Below are 25,654 nucleotides of genomic sequence, written 5' to 3'. Positions count from 1 at the left end.
TTTTGCTCTTGTGATTATTTCATCGTTAATACGGTTCAATTGCTTGTTGTTTCATTGGCGCTATAGTATTTATCCGAAAGGACAAACAAAAATCCATTCATACCCTTGCTACTCAAGGTGCGGGATCCAACAGTAGCCTCATCGGGGGAGCTTGTTAGAAATACAGCTCCCTCACCTCCCAGACCTATTGATTCAGAATTTGCATTTCAACAAGATGTGATGATAATTCTTGCTCACATTAGTGTCTGAGAAGTGCCTCTGGAAAAGCCCCACATTAGCCAGACAGCTGCCGGGGGCTGATAAGGATGAATGACACGATTACAACAGTGGATGAGAATGGCAGCCAATATTTCTGTGCATGAGAAACACTTTATTAGCAAAATGTCCCTGGTGGGCACAAATAAATAAATAGCAAACTAAGGACTGCCTGAACCAGAGATAAACTTGCTTCAAGAACACGATGAATACATTTGGAGGTCCTGTTTCTTAGAGAATAACCACAAACAAAACTATTTTCACGAGGCCACTTGGTGTGAAAGTTCCATTGTCCAAAAGTTTTTCATCATTCCTGAGAGTTTCAGTATGTTTTGGTATTTCTGATTATTTGAGGAAAAGGTTGTTACAGAGCCTTCTGAGACTGGACTGTCAAGGCCAAAGTCAGCCTTTCCTGTCTGAGGTAGAATTCCTGGGTGTGTGACCATGGCCCCCTCCTCTGCAGGATGCTGTGTGTAATCTGCAAAGGCAGAAGCATGACTTGCAGGTTTCACATCCCCGTTATAAATTTTCTCATATCTTCTATAGGAGAATATATAGAAAATATTTAAAATTAAGACATTTATAAACCTGAAAAATCTTTTTGGTCAGGTTTTAATATTCTCTGATTGTCTGCCTTTGATCGGATTATCATTTGTGACTACATCTCTGAGCTATACTTTAACATATGAACTCATGACAACATAAGTTTCTGGATGAACTTTAGGAAATACCTGCACACCATGTAACCTATACGAAGCACCATGTATTTACAACTATAATTTTAATTTATTGCTGGCTTCTCTAAAGAAATGCTAAGGAAACCAGCAGAGTGGGGTGCAGAGGACAAAATAAAAAGGAAGGAGTTGGCATTAAGCTGACCCTAAGTCCAGCGTTGAAGTGACAACTTCATTCTACCAGGAGAATGGAGGGAAATCTGAGGCCACACCCTGAAGGAACGCAGCGGAATGTTCAGACACTAAACATGTCTGAAATCAGACACCAAATGTCCAGAATCTGAATGACTTTTTCAAAATTAGGATCAGAGGAAGGAGAAATGAAGAAACAAAAAGCATACACAAATACAATAAAGTAGAATTCCTGGGAAATAATAAGCTTTGCAGTTTTACTTGGAAACTGTAGGTGTGGGTTTAGTTTCTTTGGCTGTAGGAGTTTGATCCTGGTGTCATCTAATACTGGATTTGAACTGTGATTTTGTCACCTAGTAGCTATGTAATCCAGAACAAATTACTTAAGTGCTCTGAGAATCAGTTTCCTCATCTCTAAGATGGAGACAATAATATGTAACTATAGTCATGATTGATGGGATCAATGTGAGGGATAAATGAGATCTAGTCAAGAATAAATGTCCCAATGCCTGGCTCAGAATAAATTAGCAGAAAATGTTGCCTAAATATTCTATACATCGGAAATTTAAAAAGACTCTGTGTGGATCAATTATAATTGCATTTTCGTAATTTATTAGTTAGTTCACAGCTCCCTGGAAACGGGGAGTGACCCAGTGGATGCGTGAGAGCCCAGGCTTAAGTCCACAGCAGGAAAGAGCCATCAGCAGATCTAGTGGTTATACAGTTAGTTAGCAAATCCTCTAGGGCATTTATTGAAACAAAGCCCTTTGTTGTATCACAGACTTTAGGATAAAAATCTGTGATGAGTGTGAAGGGCAGTAGGCTCTGGTAGGAACCTTAGGATGCCTGATGTGTAAGGGACCAGCTGAGAAAGAGGAAAGCAAAGAGGATTCCGGAAACAAAGACATGTGTTTCAAGGAAAAGAGAGTGATCCACACAGTTGGAAACAAAGCAGAGGGGTCCAGGTCAGATAAAGACACAGAGTATCCTTCTGCATTGGCCTTTTGGAGGTCATGGGTGACCTGGAGGTCATGGGTTTTCAGGGCAGTGGGCAGGAAGCAAATTGTTGCTGGCTGAGGAGTGAATAGGAGATGAAACACAGCCAGTGTGGTTAGTTATTTTATTTTTTTAAAAGAAGCTTGACTGAGAAAGGTAAGACAGGGAAAGGATGGCAATCCTTTGGTTACAGGACCTGAACGATCTAGAGGAAGTTTATATTGGTACGGGTTTTATATTTGCATGCTTAAGGATGGAAAGAGGAAAACCAACATCAAAAGGAAAGTTGAAATGGCTGAGAAAGAGGACACACCATCAGAACAGGGTTCTAGTAGGAATCCCAGCGACCAGGATACCGGTAGAGGGATAGGTCCTGAATGGAAGGTAAAAAGAACTCATCCTTTCATGTGGGACGAAAGAAGGGAGGGGCCGATGCAGGTAGGGAGACTGTAGCTCAGGGAGGGGGATGAGGTAGAGCAGGGAGCTTGAAGATAATGATAATCATTTGAATCATCTTGGAATAAGATTCAGTTCGGAGGGCCCAGCTAAGACTGGAGCAGGAAATTACCAGAGCGTCCATCAGCTGGCTGCGATGTGGAATTCTCTCCAGGTTCTCAGCAGCCCTGGGGTCAGCATAAAGAAGGTTAAGTGGACTGGGGATTTTTTGAACTCACAGACTGGCATACCTTGGGTCCCTGTGGTCCAGGCAGGCCTTCCGGACCTGGGTATCCTTTCTGGCCGGGAGGCCCAGGGGGTCCGGGAAAGCCTTTCTCCCCCTGTTAAAATCAAAACAAGACAATAAACACAGAGAACAGCAATTCCCAGGAATAAACACACCCATAACCATCATTTTCTTTTCTTTATGATGTAATGATAATATTTTGCATATTTTTTCCTTGGATTAAAAAAAAATAGCCCTCAGCAGTAAGTACAAGAGTAACTCTAAATTTTCAGCTGTTAGTATTTGTCTGTAGGCTTGAAAGTGTTTGTCTTTGGTCTCCTGGAAACTCTACATTTACCCAAATGGTAGAGCTGCCCAGAACAGAGATTAAGGGAGCATGAATCAAGAACTGAGGGGAAAGCCCAGCTAGAGAGATGGAGGTTGGTGGAGTGTTTTTCTGGGGGATGGAGAGACAGTGAAAATCAGGCACAAGAATGTCTTGAGAGTGTGCATAATTGCTATGTAGCTTGAAAGAACCACACACAGGCTATGAGTTTTAGTCCTTTCTTGATTACACAGGGATTAGGAGTTCAATCTGCTGTTTGTGGAGGAGACGCAGGAGAGATATCGAGTGGCAAAACGAAAAGTGTGAGCTAAGTAGTTAAGAGATGATATTACGGGAAAGCCCTCAGGGATGAGTGAGTAATTTAGTAATTTAGGCCCAATGAGGGACATGTTTCTGCCACAAATAATCTTCCCGTGGACACAGATCCTACGGTTACTCTTTCATAGTAAAGGCCACAGGTTGATTCAGTCCATCTAGTTACACAATTAGCAAATTTGATTTTTAAAAGAGTGATCAAGTCAGCGATTTCACACTGTGTGTGAAATCCAATAAAAAGAGAAATAAAAGCATTTGCTAGACCCCTCTTAATACTCCATTACCTTCACACACCTGGAACAGCATCTCACCCAGAGTAGGGATTCCATAAATGCTTCTTGAATTCGAGAATGAATCATAGCTTTCCAACATGGATCTGAATATACTACTTTCATAGCTTCAGGAAATACCCTAAGTCAAACTACACATGAATTATAGAATACTTTAAAATAAATATGGTAATTTTTATTATTTTGTCTAAAGAGCTTAAAATATGTTCTAAAAATATTTTTAAGCAGTCATCTTTCAATATTGTTAAGCAATTCATTAGCATATCTGAGAAAAGGGTTTTGTAAACAAAGGACAAACTTTAGTTCTGCCTCTGTCTTAATTATCACAAATTGAAAGTTAATGGAGCGAATTAATGAGATTTCACGGCACTCATTTTTCACTCCAATTCTACAATGGCGATGCTTTCCTCCGCCGAATTTTTGCCTCAGCTAGAGTGCTGATGCAAGATTCTTCCACCAGGGGGCGCCCTCACACCAATGCTGCAGGACAAAATCTGCAGGTTTCAATGTTTCTGTCAAAGCGAGGCAATCAAGTTGTTTTCAATTGTTCTCTCGCGTTTAGCAACAATGTAAATAGGGTATACACACGGAGGCATTCTTATAAACTCTGTTGTTCTTTAACTTACTATCTTTTCTTTACAGATCAAGAGAGTTACAGTAACTGCCGGTATTTATGCAAGTTATTTGAAGTTTCCCTCCAAGGCCTTTTTCTACCACCCCAGGTTCATGTTTATATACAGCTACTTTGAAATTGGACTTGGGGAATGGAATATCATACTGCTGATCTTTTTGCTACGAGTGAAAGAAGAGTGTGAATCCTTTAATGAGCTCTCTGGAGAAAAGAAGCAGAATGAAGGTTTTGTGTTTACCTTCTCCCCTTTGGTCCCATCACAGAAGCACTGGCCTTTGTCTTTACAGACACAGCCCTAGGAAGAGGGAAAGAGAAAGGGTTTTGTTTAAAAATGGCTTAATAGAGCCCAACTGACAGAAGAAAAGCAAACATATTTTTCTGTTCTTTGAGCATCAAACACTATTTAGCAGGATCCCTGTGATACTGTAGCAATTTATCAATAGAAATAGAGTAGAAAAGTGAGATGTACATAGAACTGTGGAGAGTACATCATTTTTATTGTATTTAGGAATTTCAAGTAATTTATTTATGCAAAAAACCAAGTCAACTTTCCTTTTTTTCAGAACAATATATAGTTGAACCAAAGACCTACTGTATAGCACAGGGAACTATATTCAATATCTTGTAATAACCTAAAATGGAAAAGAATCTGAAAAAGAAAACATATATATGACTGAATCACTTTGCCGTACAGCTGAAACTAACACAACATTGTTAATGAACTATACTTCAATTAAACAATGGTTAAATAAATAAGTAAAATTAAAAAATATATATATATATATAGTTGAACCATATGAAATTTCCATTGTTGTAGGTAGAAAGTGGTCTAATGTTTGCAAATTTCTTAGGTTCAGCAAAATGAACATATATGTATTTGTGTATATTAATTGGTGATATCTTCTATAGGTAATTCTAAGGTTTTCTTTTCCTGAAATAATGTTCAATACTGAGAAAAGATTATCAGTACCCGTCATGTATTTTAAAGAACAAACTAATTAACTGGAGCTAATATCAAAATGCTTTTTCTTATTAAAAAACAAAACCAAAAATTTAGCTGTGAACTTGGGAACTCTTACCCGTCTAACTAGTCACTTTGACACACTTACAGGCCCAGCTTTCACATCTCTGCACACACCGACTCTAATGAAGGTCAATTTTTAAATTCCTCTCTGCCAGCAGAGGAACAAAGAGAAACAGATTTAAACAGTGGATTTAAAAAAATTTTTGACACACCTTCTATAGTTATATATTTATCTTTTTGGGGGCAGTGTTAATATTGACTGGAAATCAGTTTATTTTCCCCAGGAAAAGATAGTAATTGACAGCAGAGGCAGGGCAAGGCTAGGAGATGTGATGGCTGGTAGGAAAAAGAAAAAGAAATTGCCTCAGATATTCCCAAAGTGGGGACCCTGTTTGTGCAATCAAAATAAGAATACACAAACATCTTTAATTGAATATATTTTCTGAGCCGAGGGCAGTAGGCTATGCTGTTATTCAAGAACGAGGAGGGCTTCCCTGGTGGCACAGTGGTTGAGAGTCCGCCTGCTGATGCAGGGGACGTGGGTTCGTGCCCCGGTCCGCGAAGATCCCACATACTGCGGAGCGGCTGAGCCCGTGAGCCGTGGCCACTGAGCCTGCGCGTCCGTAGCCTGTGCTCCGCAATGGGAGAAGTCACAGCAGTGAGAGGCCCGCGTACAGCAAAAAGAAAAAAAAAAAAAAGAAAGGGGAGTCCATAGTAATTTTCATACACTCATCATTGATCCTCACCACATTTACACGCATCTCAATTTATATGAATGGAAAGTAATTAACCGAAAAGGAAAGTCTATATTTTTCCCAAGGTTGGCTATTTGGTTTTTTTTTTAGAAGACTGAATTTTTCCGCTTTTCCTCCCAGGTGTTTGGGGTTATTAAGTCATACCTAGCTTAATTATTTTAATCTTGTCTTTCTAGGTTTTTAAACGTTAGTGTTCATTTCAGTCACATGTTTAAGTATATTAAGTATATACTAAATCTAATATACTAATTTAGTATACTAGTATGCTAATACCTACTAAAGCGGTAGTTCTCCAAGTGTGCATTTCCAGACCAGCAGCATCAGAATTATCTGGAAACTTCTCAGAAATGCAAATTCTCGGCCCTACCCTAGATGCACTGAATCAGTAATCCTGGTGTGGGTCTCAGTAATCAAAATAGGCCCCCTGGGTGACTCTGATACTACCAGTCTAAACCAATAGCTAAATTCCCAGTCTGTAGGGTAGAGCTAATTCTCTGAAGATTTCTGAACACTATGCCATTTGAGACACTCATTTGCACATCCGCTCTTTGTTTATGATGCCATTTCTTCTCTCATTCCAGGAAAGTAGCCAGGCTTGTATGCCCCTCACTTTCGGGATGCTTTTGTCACTGGGCTGAAAGCAAAAGCTGCCTGAAGACAAGATTTCTCCTGGCTTCTGTTTCTGGAGTGTAGGGATCTGTTGACCGTTGGCCCCAAGAGTGGAAGGGCCAGCAAGATGTTCCCACACGGTGTCTGGAAGAGGCAGCAGGGCCTCGGGAAGGAAAGTCCGAGTCCTACACCCAAGGGGACCAGATACTGGGGCGAGGAAGTTCAACCTAGGCAAGGAGCTGGGCCTCAAGTTTCCACAGCAGTGTGGCCACTGTTTTACATGGTCAGAGACCATGAGCATCTCTGATTCTTCTGCCTCTCAGACACCACACAACACCTGGATTCCAAGCATCTCTGGACCACAGGTAAGAGGAGGCAACTGGGCAGTCCTCTAACTCCGAAGAAGATGCATGCAGGTCATCTTAATTTTATTTCTTACAGTAAAAGTCATAGTCACTCTATACTACTGGGAACCTTTCAACCTTAGCTTGAACAAATAAATGTTTGCTGAACTCCTCCAAACTGGTCAGGTCCCCCTTCTTATATGCTCCCCTGGGCCACTTGCAGTTCTATGTTTAATGTATATTTTCCTTGATGGCCCTAAGCCCCAGGAAAGAAGGAATTGTCCAGTCTTGTTCACAATGGCAACTGGGGCATATAATATGTCCTGAACAAATGCTTGTGGATTGACTGAATGGATAAGTGAGTGAATGGAGCGCTGGTAATTTGTTTACATCCAGTTCGGTCCTGGAATTTCAATGCATGTGATGTCTATGGCTGTTGTTGGGCTGCCATGACTAAGATATTTCCTATATAAATGTATATAGATTCTATATGTATGAATTCTGAACAACTGTGATTGAAGTGAAAGAGAATGAAACTAGAAGCTTTGGCTCTTTTAACACATGTTAGAATTAACACAAGGCTAATTAGTTGTTACTTGCTTGGATATAAATTTTTTTCTGGAAAAAATTTAAATCTTCAGAAGATTGAAAAACAGTACAATGAACACCTATGTATCTTCTCACCTAGGTTTCTCAACTGTTAACGTGCTTTCCCAGCCTTTACAGCTACACACACACACACACACACTTTCTTGCCAAACCGTTCAAAAGTAGACTGTAGACACCATGACACTTTACACCTAATACTTCTGCATGCATCTCCCCAAAACAAGAGTATATTCTTTTTTTTAATGATTTTTTTTTTTTTTTTTACGGTACGGGGGCCTCTCACTGTTGTGGTCTCTCCCATTGCAGAGCACAGGCTCCGGACGCACAGGCTCAGCGGCCACAGCTCGCGGGCCCAGCCGCTCCGCGGCATGTGGGATCTTCCCGGACCGGGGCACGAACCCACGTCCCCTGCATCGGCAGGCGGACTCTCAACAACTGCGCCACCAGGGAAGCCCAAGAGTATATTCTTATCCAATTACAACATTATTTCCAAACCTAAGGAAGCAACATTGATAAAATAACTTAGTTACTAGTTTTTAAACAAGATCTTCAGCTTTACAAGACCCTTGATGACCATTAGAAAATGAAAAGCTATTTAATTTTTAACAAATCTTTTTTTTACTTTATATTTATTTATTTTGTTTTTTTGGCTGTGTCGGGTCTTAGTTGCAGCACGCAGGATCTTTCATTGTGGGGCGCTGGCTTCTCTCTCGCTGAGGCGTGCGAGCTCAATAGTTGTGGTGTGCAGGCTTAGTTGCTCTGTGGCATATGGGATCTTAGGTCCCTGACCAAGGATCGTACTCACGTCCCCTGCATTGGAAGGCGGATTCTTTACCACTGGACCACCAGGGAAGTCCCACAAATCTTTTATTTCATACCAGAGATTTGGTCTCAATCAGTGATTTCACATATAATCAATACATGAGGTCTGATCTTAACAAGTGACTGTCACAGATCCAAGAAGCTGTAGAGTCGACACGGCTGCACCCGGAGGTCAGGCGTGGGACTCTGAGTGTCAGCCCTCGCTCCCCTGAATTCCCTCTTGCCTGGGGACTGGTCGCCCATCAACACCGACAGCAACTTTGATCCTTGTTCTTTGTCATCAAAACCATGGCACCTGATTTTTTTACATTATTGCCCTTGAGTTTGCTTGAATCTTCAAGGGGTGACATATTTAGCTTTTGTTTGTATTTGGTTTCATTGTTTTCACACAAGGCTGGAAGCCTTATTTAATGGTTTGGAGCCAGCTGGTCGGTTAGTTGAAAAGGTTAGTGAAAGTGAGGAATCAAAAACAAACTAAGAAAAAAAACGTAAACATGTTAAGCATTTTATTTTAACTTAAAACATATAAATGCACGACAATTCCTCAATGTTGTGAAACAGGGCCCAGGTCTTTTCTTTGGGAATGGGTCTGCTATTGAGAGGTGTAGGGCATCTCTTGCTAAGTCACACGCATAATGCACCCCCGACATTTCCAGTTTGAGTTTCTTTGAAACAGGCCAATTGCTTACAGATGCTTGTGGAGCAATCTGAGTATAGAGTCCTTCTAGATACGAATCCATGTTTCCCTCTAACTTTTTTTTTAAAATAAATTTATTTATTTATTTTTGCCTGTGTTGGGTCGTCCTTGCTGTGCACAGGCTTTTCCTAGTTGTGGCGAGCAGGGGCTACTCTTTGTTGGGGTGCAGAGGCTTCTCTTTTTGCGGAGCACGGGGTCTAGGTGCGCAGGCTTCAGTAGTTGTGGCACACTGGCTTAGTTGCTCTGTGGCATGTGGGATCTTCCCGGACCAGGGCTCGAACCCGTGTGCCCTGCATTGGCAGGCAGATTCTTAACCACTGCGCCACCAGGGAAGTCCCTCCCTCTAACTTTTTTTTTTTTTTTTTTTGCGGTATGCGGGCCTCTCACTGCTGTGGCCTCTCCCGTCGCGGAGCGCAGGCTCCGGACGCGCAGGCTCAACGGCCATGGCCCACGGGGCCAGCCGCTCCGCGACACGTGGGATCCTCCCAGACCGGGGAACGAACCCGTGCCCCCTGCATCGGCAGGCAGACCCCCAACCACTGCGCCACCAGGGAAGCCCCCTCTAACTTTTTAAATGTTTCCTCAGACACACTTAATTGAATAGCAGTTTTCTATCAGTTTTATCTTTTCAAATCTTCCAACCTAGTTTTCATAGAACCATGTCTTTAAGAATTTTCTTATTTATTAATTTACTTTTTAAATATAACAGTATGTACCTGTAAATCCCAAACTTCCAATCTGTCCCTCCCCACACCCATCCCCCTGGTAACCATAAGTTCGAGAGAAACATGTCTTTTTTATGCATTTGTATTTAAACAATTTGTTATTTAATATTTAATCAGATGACCTTGTTATAATAATAAGTACAACTGGCAGAAGCAGCTAACTCTTGGCAATCGTAAAGCTCCACCGTGGAGTGGGCATGTGTCAGTGTGCTAGGGAAGCCTATGGGTGTCAAGGGGGCAGCAGACAGTGGGCATCAAACTGGTCTATCGTATAGAAGGTATGGAGAGTTCTGGTCAAAGTGCTGAAAGTGAAAAGGAGAGTCATTGAGAGAGGGTCCACTGTATTATCTACTCATTTGCAGTGTCATCCACGGTGTAGATGTTCAGCCCTGTTGGCAAGACTCCAAAGCCAGGGCTAGGGCTGTGTTTCTGTGCCCAGTTGAGCAGAATTGCTCCAAAATTTTTCCAACTTTCATTTTCAGTGAAACTGGCAAGGCATCGCCTGCTTATATATCTGCACAATGGAACTGACTAGGATTTCAGAGGATGTGACAATTTTGCTGACATGTGGGTGCTCCACCTGATTGAATAAACTCATAATTATGGTCTGGGCAGCTCTCTGGCAGATGTTCAGCTGCTTCTCTAGAAGCAAGTGCTGCAGAGAGCTGAGCAGAGGGCCATGTGAAATAGAGCACTTCGCTTTTCTTGGATATAATGACAGCAGCCCCAGACTCAAGAGATCCATTTCTCTTAATTGTGCTGCTTTTCTTGAAATAAATTTTTAACTTTGCAAATGTGTTTTAATAATTCAATAATTCAGATAGGTTATTTGACTAGAAGATAATAGTGGCCATATCTTCATTTTTGTTGAGTTTGATCCACTTTTTTGGACTCCCTTTTAAAACACCATGATTATATTAATGGAATATAACCCATTAATTACTACTCAAATGCTAAATCACTTGAAAACCAGTACGGCCAAATGCTATGAACTCTTAAGAAAGCATAACGATGGATATTTCTTAAGCAACATTTTAATGATTTTTCCTCTTCCAACAATAAAGTACCTCTTAGTTTCCATGTAACTTAATGAAGTGAGAAATCATTTGTCATGAGCAGAAAGCTCTTAATAATGATTTTATGGCTTTTCTCCCCCTGCTAACCATTAACACATCAGGAAGTGATCCAAGATTACATGACATTTTAGCACCATTGCATATTGAACAGTTGAACTTGTGAGACCCATTCATTTAATAATCACATTCATTTTTTTATGACCTCACTTAGGATGCAAAATAAACTTTGGTGGTAGAGAATCTTAAAAGCCTATGAAGTCCAGAAATTACACGCCTTCTGCCAGATCTGTAAGGGATCTATTTCCAGATTTGCCAGTTACTCTCTGGAGCTTTGGACAAATTACTTAATCCTTCCAAGTTATCTCACCTGTAAAGGAAGCAATTGGGCTGGCCAAAAAGTTCGTTCGGGTTTTTCCGTAACACCTTACAGAAAAACCTGAATGAACTTTTTGGCCAACCCAGTATAATCTCTATAGGTCAATAGGGTGCCGGTAGAGTGTCCTGCATTCAGTAGCAGACTCAGTCACTGGGGGCGGCCACTCTCTCCTTTTTGGCTGCACAATCCTGTGCCAAAGCACATACATGCTAATTTCTGATATTTTTTTTCCAAACTAGCCACCGCCTTCCCAGACATTTCCTCCTGAAGTCGTTTGTCCACTGCCAAATAACGGGTCCTGAGCAATTGTCAGAGAGACTAAAAAGTATTTTTGTTAAACTGCAAATGGATTAAGTAGTATCTGTTAATAGTCCTCTTAGAGTTTGCTGAATATATTAGCTGATTAACCAGTTATGATTTGTACCTGAGCACAGAAACAATTTGTTTTATTTATTTAATAAAATAAATATTGGGGTTTGAAACATCAATTGTATTTGATGCTTAAAAATGAAAGGTGGCAGATCAAATATATTACAAAAGCAGTAAGCACTTCTGGGAACGCTAATCAATCAGCTCTCACACTTTTCTCTCTGTTTCAACTCCCATCGTGACCATGTATTGCCCGTGTATCACCTGCACACTGCCTTCTGTTCGGGGACAGTGTGGCAGAAAGGTAAAGGGCACTGGCTCCAGGGCAGATTTCCTGGGTCTAAATGCCAGCTCTGCCAAGCCACCTGTGTGACTTTAGGTGATCTCTGGTGCCTCCGTTTCCACATCTGTAAAATGGGGTCAAATAGGTTAACACTGGTAAAGCACTTAGAAGGGTACATAGGATGCCTACTGAGGGCTGTGAAGGAAACCAGAATGTGTCACCCAAAATTTGCCTCTTTGATATACAAATACTATTTTGAATTGAAGGTAATTAAGAAATACTAAATGCAGAAAAAGCTCCCCCATTTTGTGCCTAAATTCAGGAAATAAATTCTCCTTTTAATAAAGACAGAATCTTAGCCCAGAGATAGCACTAGAGGAATCTGCATATAAACCTCATTAAACTAGCCCTTATCTCCTAGTTACTCCTTCACCATTTACTACCTCTAGCCCAAACCTCTTTGTCTTATCAATTCTTCTCAAATTTACTGTTTCTTTGTCTGAAAGGTCTAAATGCTTCCTCCTCTGGTCACTTCCTTGGATCTTCATTCTCTTGCAAATGCTCCCACACACGTGTACAAATTTTTTTAAAAATGTGTATGCTTTTCTCCTGTTAATCTGTTTTTGTCGGTTTAATTTTCAGATCCAGCTAGGAACCCTAAGAGGGTCTAGGAAAACTTTTTCCTCCCCTACAGCTGTTACAGAGGGCTACCCATAAGGTGGGCTATTACTAATATATTAACTTAATATTGCTACTTAAATGCCCATGAGCTGAGGGCTTATTACATTTACTAGTCTGCAAGTAGGAACTGGGTCTCACAATCTTTACATCCCTTCAGCACTGGCAGGCAGTAAAAAAATGATCTAATTTTTACTCTTAAAGCTAATAAAGGATCTAATTATGCACATACATTTTAAAAAATTGTTCATGAATAAACCAGGAAACAATTTCCAAATGAGCTTGGGTGTTTCCCCTTTCTACTCTCAAAGCATCGCAGGCCCAGCTTCTGTGCATCCCTGTGCAACAGACGTGGCCTTCCCAGCCCTCCCTCCAGGCTCCCCTCCGCCTCACGCAGCCCAGCCTGGTTTAGCAGCAGGGGAAGTTGGCAGCGTTCAAAGCTGGTTAACACTCTACTGAGCAGCTCTGTTGATTCTGCATTATGATTATTGACCCCCCTGCCCAGCCAATAGCCTGAGGCCAAAGTTGCTGTGTGTGAAAAGAAGAGCTGACAGACTGCGGGCCGGCGGTGCCAGACAGACTCCAGTGCTGTTCTTTGCAGGGTCCCTACATCCGCGTCTGCCTTAAGCAACCAACTGTGAGCCTTGGCAGCCTGCCCTCCAGTGACCGAGGCTGACATCCATGTGCTGCTTTCTGCGGTGTCCCCTTCTTCCCCGCCCAGGAGCCACTGTCCCCGCACTTGTGTATCACAGGGATCTCACTGCAACTGCCACTTCCTATCTTTCTGTCCAGAGAGACAACACTAGTCTAGACTTCTAAACCAGCCACCCGTTTGTGATTTTCTGGACGACAGCAAATGCACAGATTACTGGCTCTGACTAAGAAGGTGGCAATCAGACGTCTCTTGGTCCACTGGGGAATAAACTCACATAAAGCAGTGAGTGGCCTTTATACCTATAATCATTAACTCCCAGGTTTTAATTTTTTTTATTTTTCTTGCCCTAAAATGTTTTGAGTTCAGTAAGACTATGAGGCCGTTGCCATTCATGTAAGATTAATAGACTCTACAATATCCTATGTAAAGGATGCTGTGGAGAAAATGAACTTCAATCAGGACTCTAATGATACCAGGAGGCAGCATTTTGGGAGCACTGCTCAGGGCGCACTGCCCAGTGCATGATCTGATTCACATTTGATAACAGTTCTGTGAAGTAGATGCTATTATTAGTCTCTTCTTCCAGATAAGACAACTGGGAGATTAAAAGGCTACAGGGGGTAAGGAACAGAGCTGGGGAATCTGAACCCAGGAGGGTTGACCCGTGCCATATTCTCAACCCTATGCCCTGTGTCATTATTATTATTATTATTATTATTATTTTTTTTTTGCGGTTCGCAGGCCCCCCACCGCCGCGGCCTCTCCCGCCGCAGAGCACAGGCTCCGGACGCGCAGGCCCAGCGGCCACGGCTCACGGGCCCAGCCGCTCCGCGGCACGTGGGGTCCTCCCGGACCGGGGCACGAACCCGCGACCCCCGCATCGGCAGGCATACTCCCAACCACTGTGCCACCAGGGAAGCCCCGCCCTGTGTCATTATTGACCGGCTTTGCGGGCTACCGAGACATTGGGGGAGAGAGAATGCACATCTCCTGCCCTCATCTCGTCACTGCGCTGCAAGGATGTCATAAAATCCCAGCAATAAGTATAACATGGTTGCTCATGAAATCAGCTGGGTTGGCTAGTGCAGTCCACAGGTCAAATCCAGTCTGCCCTCTTTTTCTGTATAGCCTGTGAGCTAAGAATGGTTTTCATACTTCCAAATAATTGAAAAAAAAATCAAAAGAACAATAATAGTTTGTATCATGAAAATTATGTGAACGTCAAATTTTGGTGTCTGTAAATAAAGTTTTGTGTTTCTTCACTAAAGTATTTGTGGGTATTTGTTTTCTGTCTTGTTATGTAGGTATCTACATAACAGCCTTGATTTTGCCTCTTGAACCTTTATGGAAAAAGCTTGTTAGCCTCTGGCGTAAATTATCTTGATTATATGTTTTGTGGCAGTACAAAAGTTACATAAAAACATTAAAAGAGAAACTAAGGAATTTACCAGCTCTGAGCTCAGGTGAGAGATGATTTTTCTGCCTCCAAATGTCAGACAGGAATTTCTCTCTTTTCCTCCCATCCCTCCCTTATTTGCTTTTTCCTCCATCACACTTAAGCCCAAGATAATGCAATTTTGGGACTGGAAGAACCCTGAAGATCATCTAATCCAGAAGTTCCTAGTGCTTTGGAATTTACAGAGATGTAAAATACATATTTTTTAATGGACACAAACCTAGGCCTGTCCTATTTATAATTTGCTCTGTAAGGGCAATGGCCACCTACAAACACAAACAAACAAATCTAACCTCTCACTCACCAATCTGTCATCTACCACTGTCGTCATTCTGTAAAAATAAATGAATTAATTAAAAAACTATCTGCATTATTGAGGTTGTTTGGCATATAACAATAAATAAAGTGTACAATGTGTTCATTTAAAAAAAAAAAAAAAAACTATGAAGGAAGCAAGGAAATGCTCACAGAGTACAAGATGTTCTTTTAAAATGAAAACAAATAACTTTTTCTTCATAAAAAATCTCTACACTGTTCTTATTTCTTTCATTTGCCTTAGTCTGACGAAAGTCTACACAGATATGACCTTGTGAAGCGCTAAACTAGGCATGACTGCCCCCTCTCTCTGCCCCCATCCCCTCTGGCTGGCCACTATTTGCTTAGTGACATATTGCAGCATGGTCTTCTGTTTGAGAGGTGACAGGAAGTTAATCTCATACTGCATAAGGCACGCTAATGAATTAATTTTTAAAAATCTGACGCATCTTTCAAGAACCAATGCCTTTTTTTGTTTGTTTGTTTTGTTTTTTTGTTTTTGAAGAACCAATGCCTTTTAACACACAAACACAAACCCCTGCCACAAATGCCACAAATGGTAGAAAGTTCCAACTTCAGACCCACAGGTGGAGACACATGTTGGGGGATGGGGCCCCTTAGTTTGAAAGCCTGGTTTGCCTGGGCATAGGACCACATCTTTCAGATAATATCTTTGATAATACTGTTTAAAAAAAAATAAAATGTAGCTTATATACAAAACTCAGCTCTCCCATTTTCATTTGATAATCTGTGAATAAGCACTTAATAGGATTTTACCTGTTTACTGACAGTTGAACCAGGCACTTAGGGTTCTGGTTGATCTTTCCAGAATGTGCTGCTTCACATGGGAGTAAATCTCCTGGGAGAAGCTGCCCTTAGCCCTTGTCCATGTGGAGAATGACCACATGCCTTTCACCACTTCCACAAGCTGTTACTTGGCTAACTACACCAATTGTCAATGGCGAATCTAAAGTGCATTTAAAAGTTTTACATTTTTCCATTTTGGTTCTGGGACAGTTGTTAAGAATTCTTAGAAACCTGGTACTTAATCACAGAAATGTTAAGACATTTTAAGGAAAAATCCATTTTGTATCCGTGAACTTAAAAGTATGAAAGAAAGAAGAAGCTGTATCCGTGAACTTAAAAGTATGAAAGAAAGAAGAAGCTGTATCCGTGAACTTAAAAGCATGAATGAAAGAAGCAGCTCAGGGTCACCCATAAGACAAGGCCACTTTTCCAAATGGAAGCCTTCTTTGGATTCTAGGGAAGATTCTGATGTTACATTATCTGGAAATATGGACGCTGCTTGAGTAGCAATACTATTCTGAAGAAAAGCAGGAAAAACAGGTTCGCTCATATGAGAGTTAATCCAGAAAGACAGTTGCTTCAATAACTTCGTATGTGCCCTCTCCTTTTGAACACCAGAATACGATGATGGATAAAGAATTTTAAAAGTATCAACTCACGAGACAAGTAAAATGGGTGAGAAGACAAAACAAGATTAAAAGTGTCAATTAATTTTTGGAAGATGGAGGTGAGCGGAATCTTCAAGTCAAGTGGGATGGTACATTTATGAATACACTGGCACATAGTCTCTGTTCCAATAAAAGATAAGATATAAGAATAGAAAATAAAACAGACAAACTCAAAAAACAAGATGCATGTTCCCGGTGAGCAAAATGCCATGGCAACATACAGCAGTGGGAGAGGCCAAAGCCTTAGGGGGCTGGACTGAGTCTGAAGCCCACTGTGGTACCCGGGAGACTGGCTCCTGGACAGAAGAGGGAGCATGAACCAAGAAACACCATTTTAACACTATTTGGATTGGGGTCCTGGAGGACTCCCAAGAAAGGCAGCCCTAAAACGCTTGGCACACACAGAGGAGAAAGAGAAAAGAAACAACAAAAGTTGGAACAGAGCTGTGGCAGCCAGCCTCCAAGATGGCCCCAGCGATACCTCGTCCTGGTGTCTATGCTCTTGTGTGGTCCCCTCCCACACTGAACCAAGGTTGGTCTGTATAACCAAATAGAATAAGGCAGATGTGATGTTATGTCACTTCTGAGAATAAGTCATAAAAAGACATTGTGCCGTCTGCTCTCTCTCTTGGATTACTTGCCTTGGGAAGCCAACTGCCTCGGTAAGTCAAGAAGCCTTAGGAAGAGGCCCATATATTGAGGAACGATCCCGTGAATGACCTATTTTCAAGCTTCTCTTCCAACTCTGTCAAGCCTTAGATGACTACTGCTCCAGTCTATAGCTTGACTGCAGCTCCATGGGAGACTCTGAGTCAGCACCAACCAGCTAAGCTGCTCCCAGATCCCTGACCCTCAGAAAACGTATGAGATAACCAGTGTTTGATGCCTTAAAGTGCAATATTGTAGGATGACTTGTTAGGCAGCAATAAATAATACAGGGGCCCAACTAAAATTGCAAGTTTGATGGAAATGATGAAGGAGAAATTCAGGAAATCTTCCTAGAAAATAGGACAAAAGGAAGAGAGGTGAATAAGAAAAAAACTAAGGTTTGAACATCAATCCAGGACGCCCAGTGTCTGTCCAATAGGAGTTTCAGAAAGATAAAAGAGAGAAGATAGAAAGGAGGAAATTATTAAAAAGATAATGACAAGAAACAATTTTCTCAAGTGAAAAAAATAAATTTTCAGATTGATAGGGCCTAGGAAATGTCTTCCTCTCACAAACACACACATCTGAGGCACATTATCATAACAATACAGAACACTGGGAACCAAGATCTTAGGAGTAAACAGGCAACAAGAAACAGTCGCATACAAAGATCTTGGAGTCGAAAAGGCACTGGATGTGTCAACAGCAAGATCACGCGGGACATATGGCTTGAGGCCTTCAGAATTCTGAAGGAAATTGATTTTCAACCCACACTTTATACTCACCAAATGATACATAAGTTTGAGAAGACACAGACATTTTCAGATGTGTAATGAACAAAAATATTACCTTCCAGGCACATTTTCAGAGTAAACTACAGGAAGATGTGCTCCACCAAAAAAAGAGAATTAGGTCAGGAAAAGGGAAAGATATGAGATCCAGGAGAGAGACCTAACTCAGAATGACAGTCTCAGATGACGATGGTACACCTGACCCAGATTGGAACCAGAGGATTGGGGCCCCAAGGGGACACCAAGGAGATAAGACAATTGTCTGACGACTGAGACAGTAGGAAATTTGAAGACTTCGGGTAAAACAAAAGTTTGTCCAAGAAAGTCTACAAACATGAAAAGTAGTGGCTCAGCAGTGGACAAAATTTCCAAAATCATTCACTACTGATTTAACCAAAAGTTATGATACAAACGTGTTGAGAAGATTTGAGGAAAAGGAGGGAGGTGGGTCATGGGAGCGTCCTCCCCTACCAAACCGCAAGTCGACAGATAATGTCAAAAGTGGCAAACTGAGAAGTAACTCTATAAGCCCGTTTTTCAGAAACATGGAGGTGAATAAATGGAAGAAATAGACACAAGAATTGAAAGTGGTTGCCTCTGTGGAGGGGAACTTCGGAGAGGGTAACCCGAAGAGGGGCTTTGTTTTTGTTCTGTCTTTAATATTACAAGTATTTTATCATTATCACTATTATTTTTTACTATCTGCATACTTTATGTTGCTAAAAATTAATAGTAAAAAAATAAAGTTCACCCAGAACAATAAAAAAGAAAGTTCACCTCAAAAACAGAAAATTTCCTGTTCCTTTACATTTAAGGTTCTATCATTTATTGTATTCTCAAACAAAGAAGCATTCTAAGTTCATATTAAGTGATGTTTTCCTTCAATTTGGAAAACTACCAATTTAGTTCTGACTTCCCGGTAGAAAAAAAATACAGTCAGAATAAACACAGGAAAATTTTAAGAAAAATGATTCAGACACATGATGAAGAAACCTCAAGCTGACAATTCTCTGAGACAAAAATAAATCTGGAGGTTGCCTGAGAGCTCAGTTGCTGGGAGTGGAGACCTACGTTCTCCCTTGTTATAAATCATGGAATATTAAGACTGCAAGAGGCCTTAGGGTCACCCATCTCATACCGATTCTGAGGTTGGTCCAGATTTTATCTAGAGCCCGGAACTTCTAATTTTCCCTTGGCTAGAGGAGCTGACTGCCTTTTGGAGAGACTGCAAACTTCATGCACAGAGACGGTGCTGCACACAAGCTCTCCTGCCCACAAACCTGCAAGCTCACCGTAGAGAAGGAGAATTCTTTATGGCTGAATGGCGCTCGGGCACAATTCCTGGCTTAGCTGGGTCACCCCTATGAAAATGTCTTCTCCGTAACAGTGGACAGTAGATGCTGTCCAATTAACATTTTGATTAGGGTTGGACACAAGCCAATAAATCATGAATATAGCTTTCTATAAAGCATAAGAAGAGAATCTGATACCCTGAATTTGCTTTTGAAGACGTATAATATAAACCTTTTGGATGGTTTGTTGCCTTTGTTGCGATTAGCATCCTTATTTGATAGCACCCATTCAAATCTAATTGTGATTCAGAAAAATCTCTCTTTCGTTTCATGGTACTACAACTAAAATTTAGGATAACAGCTCTCAACTTTTAGTATCTATAAATTACCTGGAGCTCCAGGTAGGCATGCTTTTCCCAGGATCCCTTCCTCATGAGTAAGTCTGAGGGCCTAGCATCTGCATTTGAACAAGTGGCCCAGAAGACTGGGTTCCCCAGACCACACTTTGAGAATCTCCTCAGCATATCAAGCATGAAGCAGGAACTAAGACTCATCTGGAAAACTATTATACTAACCTCTGCGCTATTGATGAAATAATGAAAACAGCATTTATTTTTTAAAATAGAAGATGGTTGGATTAATTACCAACCCTAAATAGATACCCCAAATTGCATTACATCACTTCCCCTATTAAAATTATTTGTTCCTCAGCACGATACCCATCAGCAAGATGTATGAGGCTCTTTGTATTCTGGTCCCTCTATTTCCCCAGCCTCAGAGGCCACCGCTCGCCCTCGCTCTCATTCCCATTCCTGTGCTTTTCCACATGGTCCTTCTTTGGCCTGAATGCGCACTTCTCACCACCCCTTGCCTTGCTTGGCTAAGTTTTGCTCATTCGGGAGCAGTTCAAAGTTACTTCTTTCTGGAAGATGACTTCCCTAAATCCTCTAGGTAGTTAGTGGCTCTCTCCTCTGTTTTGTGCATAACTGCTCTCATATTACATGTCTAATTGCATTGTAGGTATTTGTTTACATGTCTTCCCCTATCACCTGACAAGCCTTCTCATAGGAAGCCACACTTTACTCGTCTCTGTGTTTCTGGCAGTGGGGACAGTTCCCAGGGCAGGTCTGGGGGGGAGGAGCCATCCTCCCAGGGGAGAAATTGTCTCCTTAGCTGTGGCACAGGACATAAGGGGCCCCTTTGCTTATAAACGAGGCCCTTTAGATACACCAGAATGGTGGGAGTGGTCCATATGTATGGAAAGGTAAAAAGAGTAATGTAACAAACACCCCTTTGCCTACCACCCAGAGTAAGAAATATCACAGTATAAATACAGTTGGAGTCCCCTTTGTTGTCTCTGAATCCTCAGTTAAGTTTGCTCTATGAAACTGTCTTATTCTGGGGAAGATTGAACAAGTGGCTCTCTGTCCTGCTCTGATCCACGAATGGAACAAGAGAAGTGGAAATTGAGATGCTTGGGAGATTCAGTCTTTAGCAAGCACAGGAAATCAGAAGAAGAAGCTACCAAGAAAATGCAGACCCCAGGGAATTTGCAGAAGTCTTGGGCAGAACTTGGACTTCCCATGGATTTGAGATGGCATTCAAAGAATTTCAAGTGGTTTTAAACCTCAAAGGATAGGGTACTCCTAAGATAGCACTGGGGCTACAATCGCAAACAGTAGATGCTCAATATACGTTGACTAGATGAAAGACAGATTACAGGTTGCTAAATACATAAAGATGGTACATAAAATTGGTGGTAGGGGTAATTTATACAACTATATAAAATATATAACTCTAATTATAGTGATGAAGGAAGGTTAAAAATGAAACTGGGCAAATATTAAGAGTAATACAATGTTTCACGGCTCTGAAAACAGACCATGGAGAGATAAGCATGGGAATATAATGATGACAGCTAGAGTGAGACATCCTACAAAAATAAGTAAGAAAGTGTAGGGCTTCCCTGGTTGGCTCAGTGGTTGAGAATCCGCCTGCTAATGCAAGGGGACAAGGGTTCGAGGCCTGGTCTGGGAGGATCCCACGTGTCGCGGAGCAACTAGGCCCGTGAGCCACAACTACTGAGCCTGCGCGTCTGGAGCCTGTGCTCCACAACAAGAGAGGCCGCGATAGTGAGAGGCCAGCACACCGCGATGAAGAGTGGCCCCCGCTCGCCACAACTAGAGAAAGCCCTCGCACAGAAATGAAGACCCAACACAGCACAAATAAATAAATTAATTAATGAACTCCTACCCCCAACATCTTAAAAAAAAAAAAAAGAAAGTGTCAGCTATGTCTCTGGAAAAACAAACATGGATATTTTAGACATTTTAATGATTGACTGAATATCTCTTCTCATCCACATGACTAATGCCAAGTAAATAAAATCGTAGGAGCAGATAAATGAGAAAGCCACGGGAGAATTAACCAGAGTCCTTAAGATTAGCACTGGGGAAAAAAAATCCATTAGCTGGCAGAGTGTAGTATTATAAATAGGAGGGGCACTAAGAGAAGAATAAACGCATGAGCTGGAAAGCAGAGTAAGAGGAAAAGGCAAAGATGAGAGAAAAGCTGGGTCAGAGGATAGAGATTTCATTCTATGCTATTTCATTTTTGATTAGAAGATGAGAAATTCTGCATAATGGTGGTATCTGTTTTGCAGGAATACAGAAGGATATGATAAACGGATTTTTAAAGTTAATTCTGTATTTCAGAATAAGAAATACAAGCAGGCAAAAATAACATAATTTCGAATGCAAACAATTGAAATTTGGATCACTAAATTTCTAACTGTTAAGCATCAGATATGTTTTGGAGCTCTCTGAGATGATTCTATTTGCACACCAGGAATTCCTAATGTTTGCTTTGCTTTTCTCTTACTATTAAAAATATCTTTGTGTTGTTGCTGAAATAAAGTTTGCTTGTTCAGAACAGGCATCTAGATAGCTTGCTTCACTGTTAGTTTTGGAATGAAGACTACAGAAAGAACAACAAAAGTGCATTTAAATTAGTTTTCTTAGGACAGAGATATAATCAGTATCACATCCTAATAAGAAAGGCAATGTTTTTACATGACATCTTTTCAAATGTGTGATTGCATTTAGAGAACCCTAAAGGGGGTTTAGCTATTCTGGCAAATTCAAAATAATTATGTATATAATGTATATATATATATATATATATATATATACACACACAATTTATACACAACACGTGTGTATATATATATGCAGACAAGTAAAATGGTGTGGCTGTCTGTTAATAGGACTTTGGCAGTCAGGATTCATGAGAGCTGCAGTGTCGTGGGCTGTGCTATAGTCATTATACAATGTTGCTATTCAGTCACATTCAGGTTTTTCAGAAGTCATTTACTCTGGGAGTTTGAATGTATTTTTTTTTTTTCTTTCTTTTTTTCCTTTTGCGGTACGCGGGCCTCTCCTGCCACGGAGCACACGCTCCGGACGCGCAGGCCCTGCGGCCACGGCCCACGGGCCCAGCCGCTCCGCGGCACGCGGGATCCTCCCGGACTGGGGCATGAACCCGTGTCCCCCTCATGGGCAGGCGGACTCTTAACCACTGCGCCACCAGGGAAGCCCTGAATGTGTATTTTAATGGATGAATGTGGCTATCACAGCAGCCCTGAGAGCATCTCCTGCCCTTCGGCAAGCACAGTCTTGTTTGCAGAAACACGCTGCCCAAGGGAACAAGCAAAGCCGGTAATGTCCAAAATAATGTTTAACTCGAAGGCCTCCAAATATTTTTTTAAACATTTTTTTGATGTGGATCATTTTTAAAGTTTTTATTGAATTTGTTACAATACTGTTTCTGTTTTGTTTTGGCCTTTTGGCCGCGAGGCATGTGGGATCTTAGCACCCTGACCAGGGATCAAACCCGCACCCCCGGAATTGGAAGGTGAAGTCCCAACCACTGGACCGCCAGGGAAGTCCCTAGGCCTCCAAATTTTAATACTTCACCTCTAAAGAAAAATACTGAGGTCCCATCAGAGACTGCACTGATCAAGTCTTTTTTACAAGCACACTTTTCTTGAACAATGATCTCTGCTATTGAATTCAGTTGCTGAAACCACAAGTTTCATTTCTGAATCTTCGCATGGTAAATACACTGCTAGATGACATATTGATAATTTTTCACAATTTACAGCTTCCCCGGAAATAGGGAGGAAAGCGCCAGAATTCACCGTCATGTAGTGATGTAGTGTACAACAAGTATTATTTTTTTTCTGTCGGATATCAGCTTTTTCTACAGCCCAAATCTATAAACTGTGGTTCTTGGCACAAATACCCAAATACAACAGGGCTATAGCCAAGAAAACAATGTGTCTAAAATCAAGACACCCTGTTTCAAATGTTTAAAACTAGCAACTATGCCTTCATAACCTGCACACGGGCTGCTTGGTGAGTACCATGCTTACGAATTGCTCCGTTACAAAAGGAGCAATGTGGGTGAGGTAGCAAGTCACGTCACTAATCCATCTATGATGATTAAAAAAAGTCTCATTTTGACCCAGGGTTGTTGGGAAACATGAAATATTCTAAGTCTAATTTCTAGATAACTGGAGTTTATGCCGTGAAGTGCCCAAACTTTGATCATCTGTCATTGTATTACACACTCCTCTGCCTTTGTAAATAGATTTTAAGTGGCATAATCTTCCTTCTCTAAACACTACTGCTGTCACTGTCAACATTTTCATATCCTAATGAATTCTTGGCAAGTCACTGATAATTAAGAAATATTTGTTGATTGATGGTATTACATGTATAGAGAGGTTTGCATCTATATCATTTGACTACAACATAGTATATGGCTTCAGTTGTTAAATATCCTTTTTTTTTGAGGAAGGATTTTTTTGAAGGCATTCTGCCTTTCCTTCTTTCTGCTGTTGGTTTGCTGCCTGTAGCTGTCTGTACTTCTTGCTGCATTTCTAATTGTTTCATATGTGTTATTAAGAAATCAGGTAACTAGAGTTTGGTAGAATTGCTTACAAATTCAGAATAAAAAGACTCTGGGTAAAGTCTGAAGGCCTCAGCTGTAAACGAAGTTCAGGAGATTTGCAGTCTTGTCCAGGTTTTTTATTATCTTCTAGATAACTGAAATTGCTAGGTAAGGGTGGTGTTTATATAACTAATAAGTAAATGTTACATTTTTATTAAATAAAATATATACAGTCATATTTTACATATCCTCTTATTTCTAAAAATGTTTGGTTGTGGTACAATACACGTAACATAAAATTTACCATTTTAACCATTTTTAAGTGTCAGTTCAGTAGCGTTAAGTGCATTCACATAGAGCAGTCAATCTCCAGAATTCTTTTTATCTTGCAAAATTGGAATGCTATACCCATCAAACAACAGCTCCCTGCCCCCCCACCCCAGCCCCTGACAGCCATCATTTTTTCTGTCACTATGAATTTGACAATTCTAGGGACCCCATATAAGTGGACGCACAAATGACTTGTCTTTGTGTGACTGACTTATTTCACTTAGCATAATGTCCTCAAGGTTCATCCATGTTGTAACATGTAAACACTCTCTTATTTGCTTTATCATGATTAAAATTTTAATATCAGAAGAGTAGTACAAACATCTGTCATTGAAAGCCAAGGTCACAAAATGCACACCTGCCTACATGAAGCTAGGAAACACTGAGGGAGTATAAATCTGCCCATAAAAGACACAAGATTTCAAAAGGGGTTGGTTACATACATTACAGCATATCAGTACAGTGGAGTATTACGGAAACACATAAAAAGACAAGGCAGATCCATATGTATTACCTTGGAGAGAAGATATGACATTAAGTGAAGAAAATAAATTGCTAAAACAGCATGGTCATATTTCACATTTTTGTATGAAACATATCTACATATGTGTAGAAATTCTGGAAGTATATACATGAAATGGTTAAAAATGATTATCACTGGGGGTGGGATATGCTTTTCAAATATGCCTTTCATATTTGACTTTTTACTTTCTTTAATTGTTTTAAAACTTTTGCATGTACATTACTTCCTAATCTGGAAAAGAATAATAACAATTTTCCTTTTTTGTCAAAAAAAAAAGAAATAATGATGATTATGAGGGAATGGTAGGCTGTTGACTTATCCACAAATATAAAAAAAAATTCATTGCTGAGAAATGTCTATGTTTTAGGTTCAGCTTATGTTAATTTTTCATTTCAGTCCTACGTTCTAAGACAACTAAACAACAACAACAAACCCCAAAATTCAAATACAAGTTTCACACATTCAAGAATGAGTCAGTCTGAAAACAAA

At 40.8% G+C, this 25,654-nt stretch overlaps 1 protein-coding gene across 1 annotated transcript in view; it reads right to left on the bottom strand.

The window, feature by feature from the left end:
• COL4A3 (collagen type IV alpha 3 chain) overlaps nucleotides 1-25,654 on the bottom strand; it is a 134,867-nt gene that overhangs the window by 68,066 nt on the left and 41,147 nt on the right. The window contains exons 2-3 of the mRNA XM_004262633.4: nucleotides 4,599-4,655; nucleotides 2,804-2,893 (exon numbers count right to left, since the gene is read on the bottom strand). Coding sequence (XP_004262681.1) covers nucleotides 2,804-2,893; nucleotides 4,599-4,655 — 147 coding nt within the window. The remainder of the gene's footprint in view (nucleotides 1-2,803; nucleotides 2,894-4,598; nucleotides 4,656-25,654) is intronic.

The sequence above is a fragment of the Orcinus orca genome, chromosome 7 (assembly GCF_937001465.1).
Source record: "Orcinus orca chromosome 7, mOrcOrc1.1, whole genome shotgun sequence".
Taxonomy (NCBI): Eukaryota; Metazoa; Chordata; class Mammalia; order Artiodactyla; family Delphinidae; genus Orcinus; species Orcinus orca.
The sequence above is the reverse complement of the archived record's forward strand: the minus strand, read 5'-3'. Positions and strand labels throughout refer to the sequence as shown.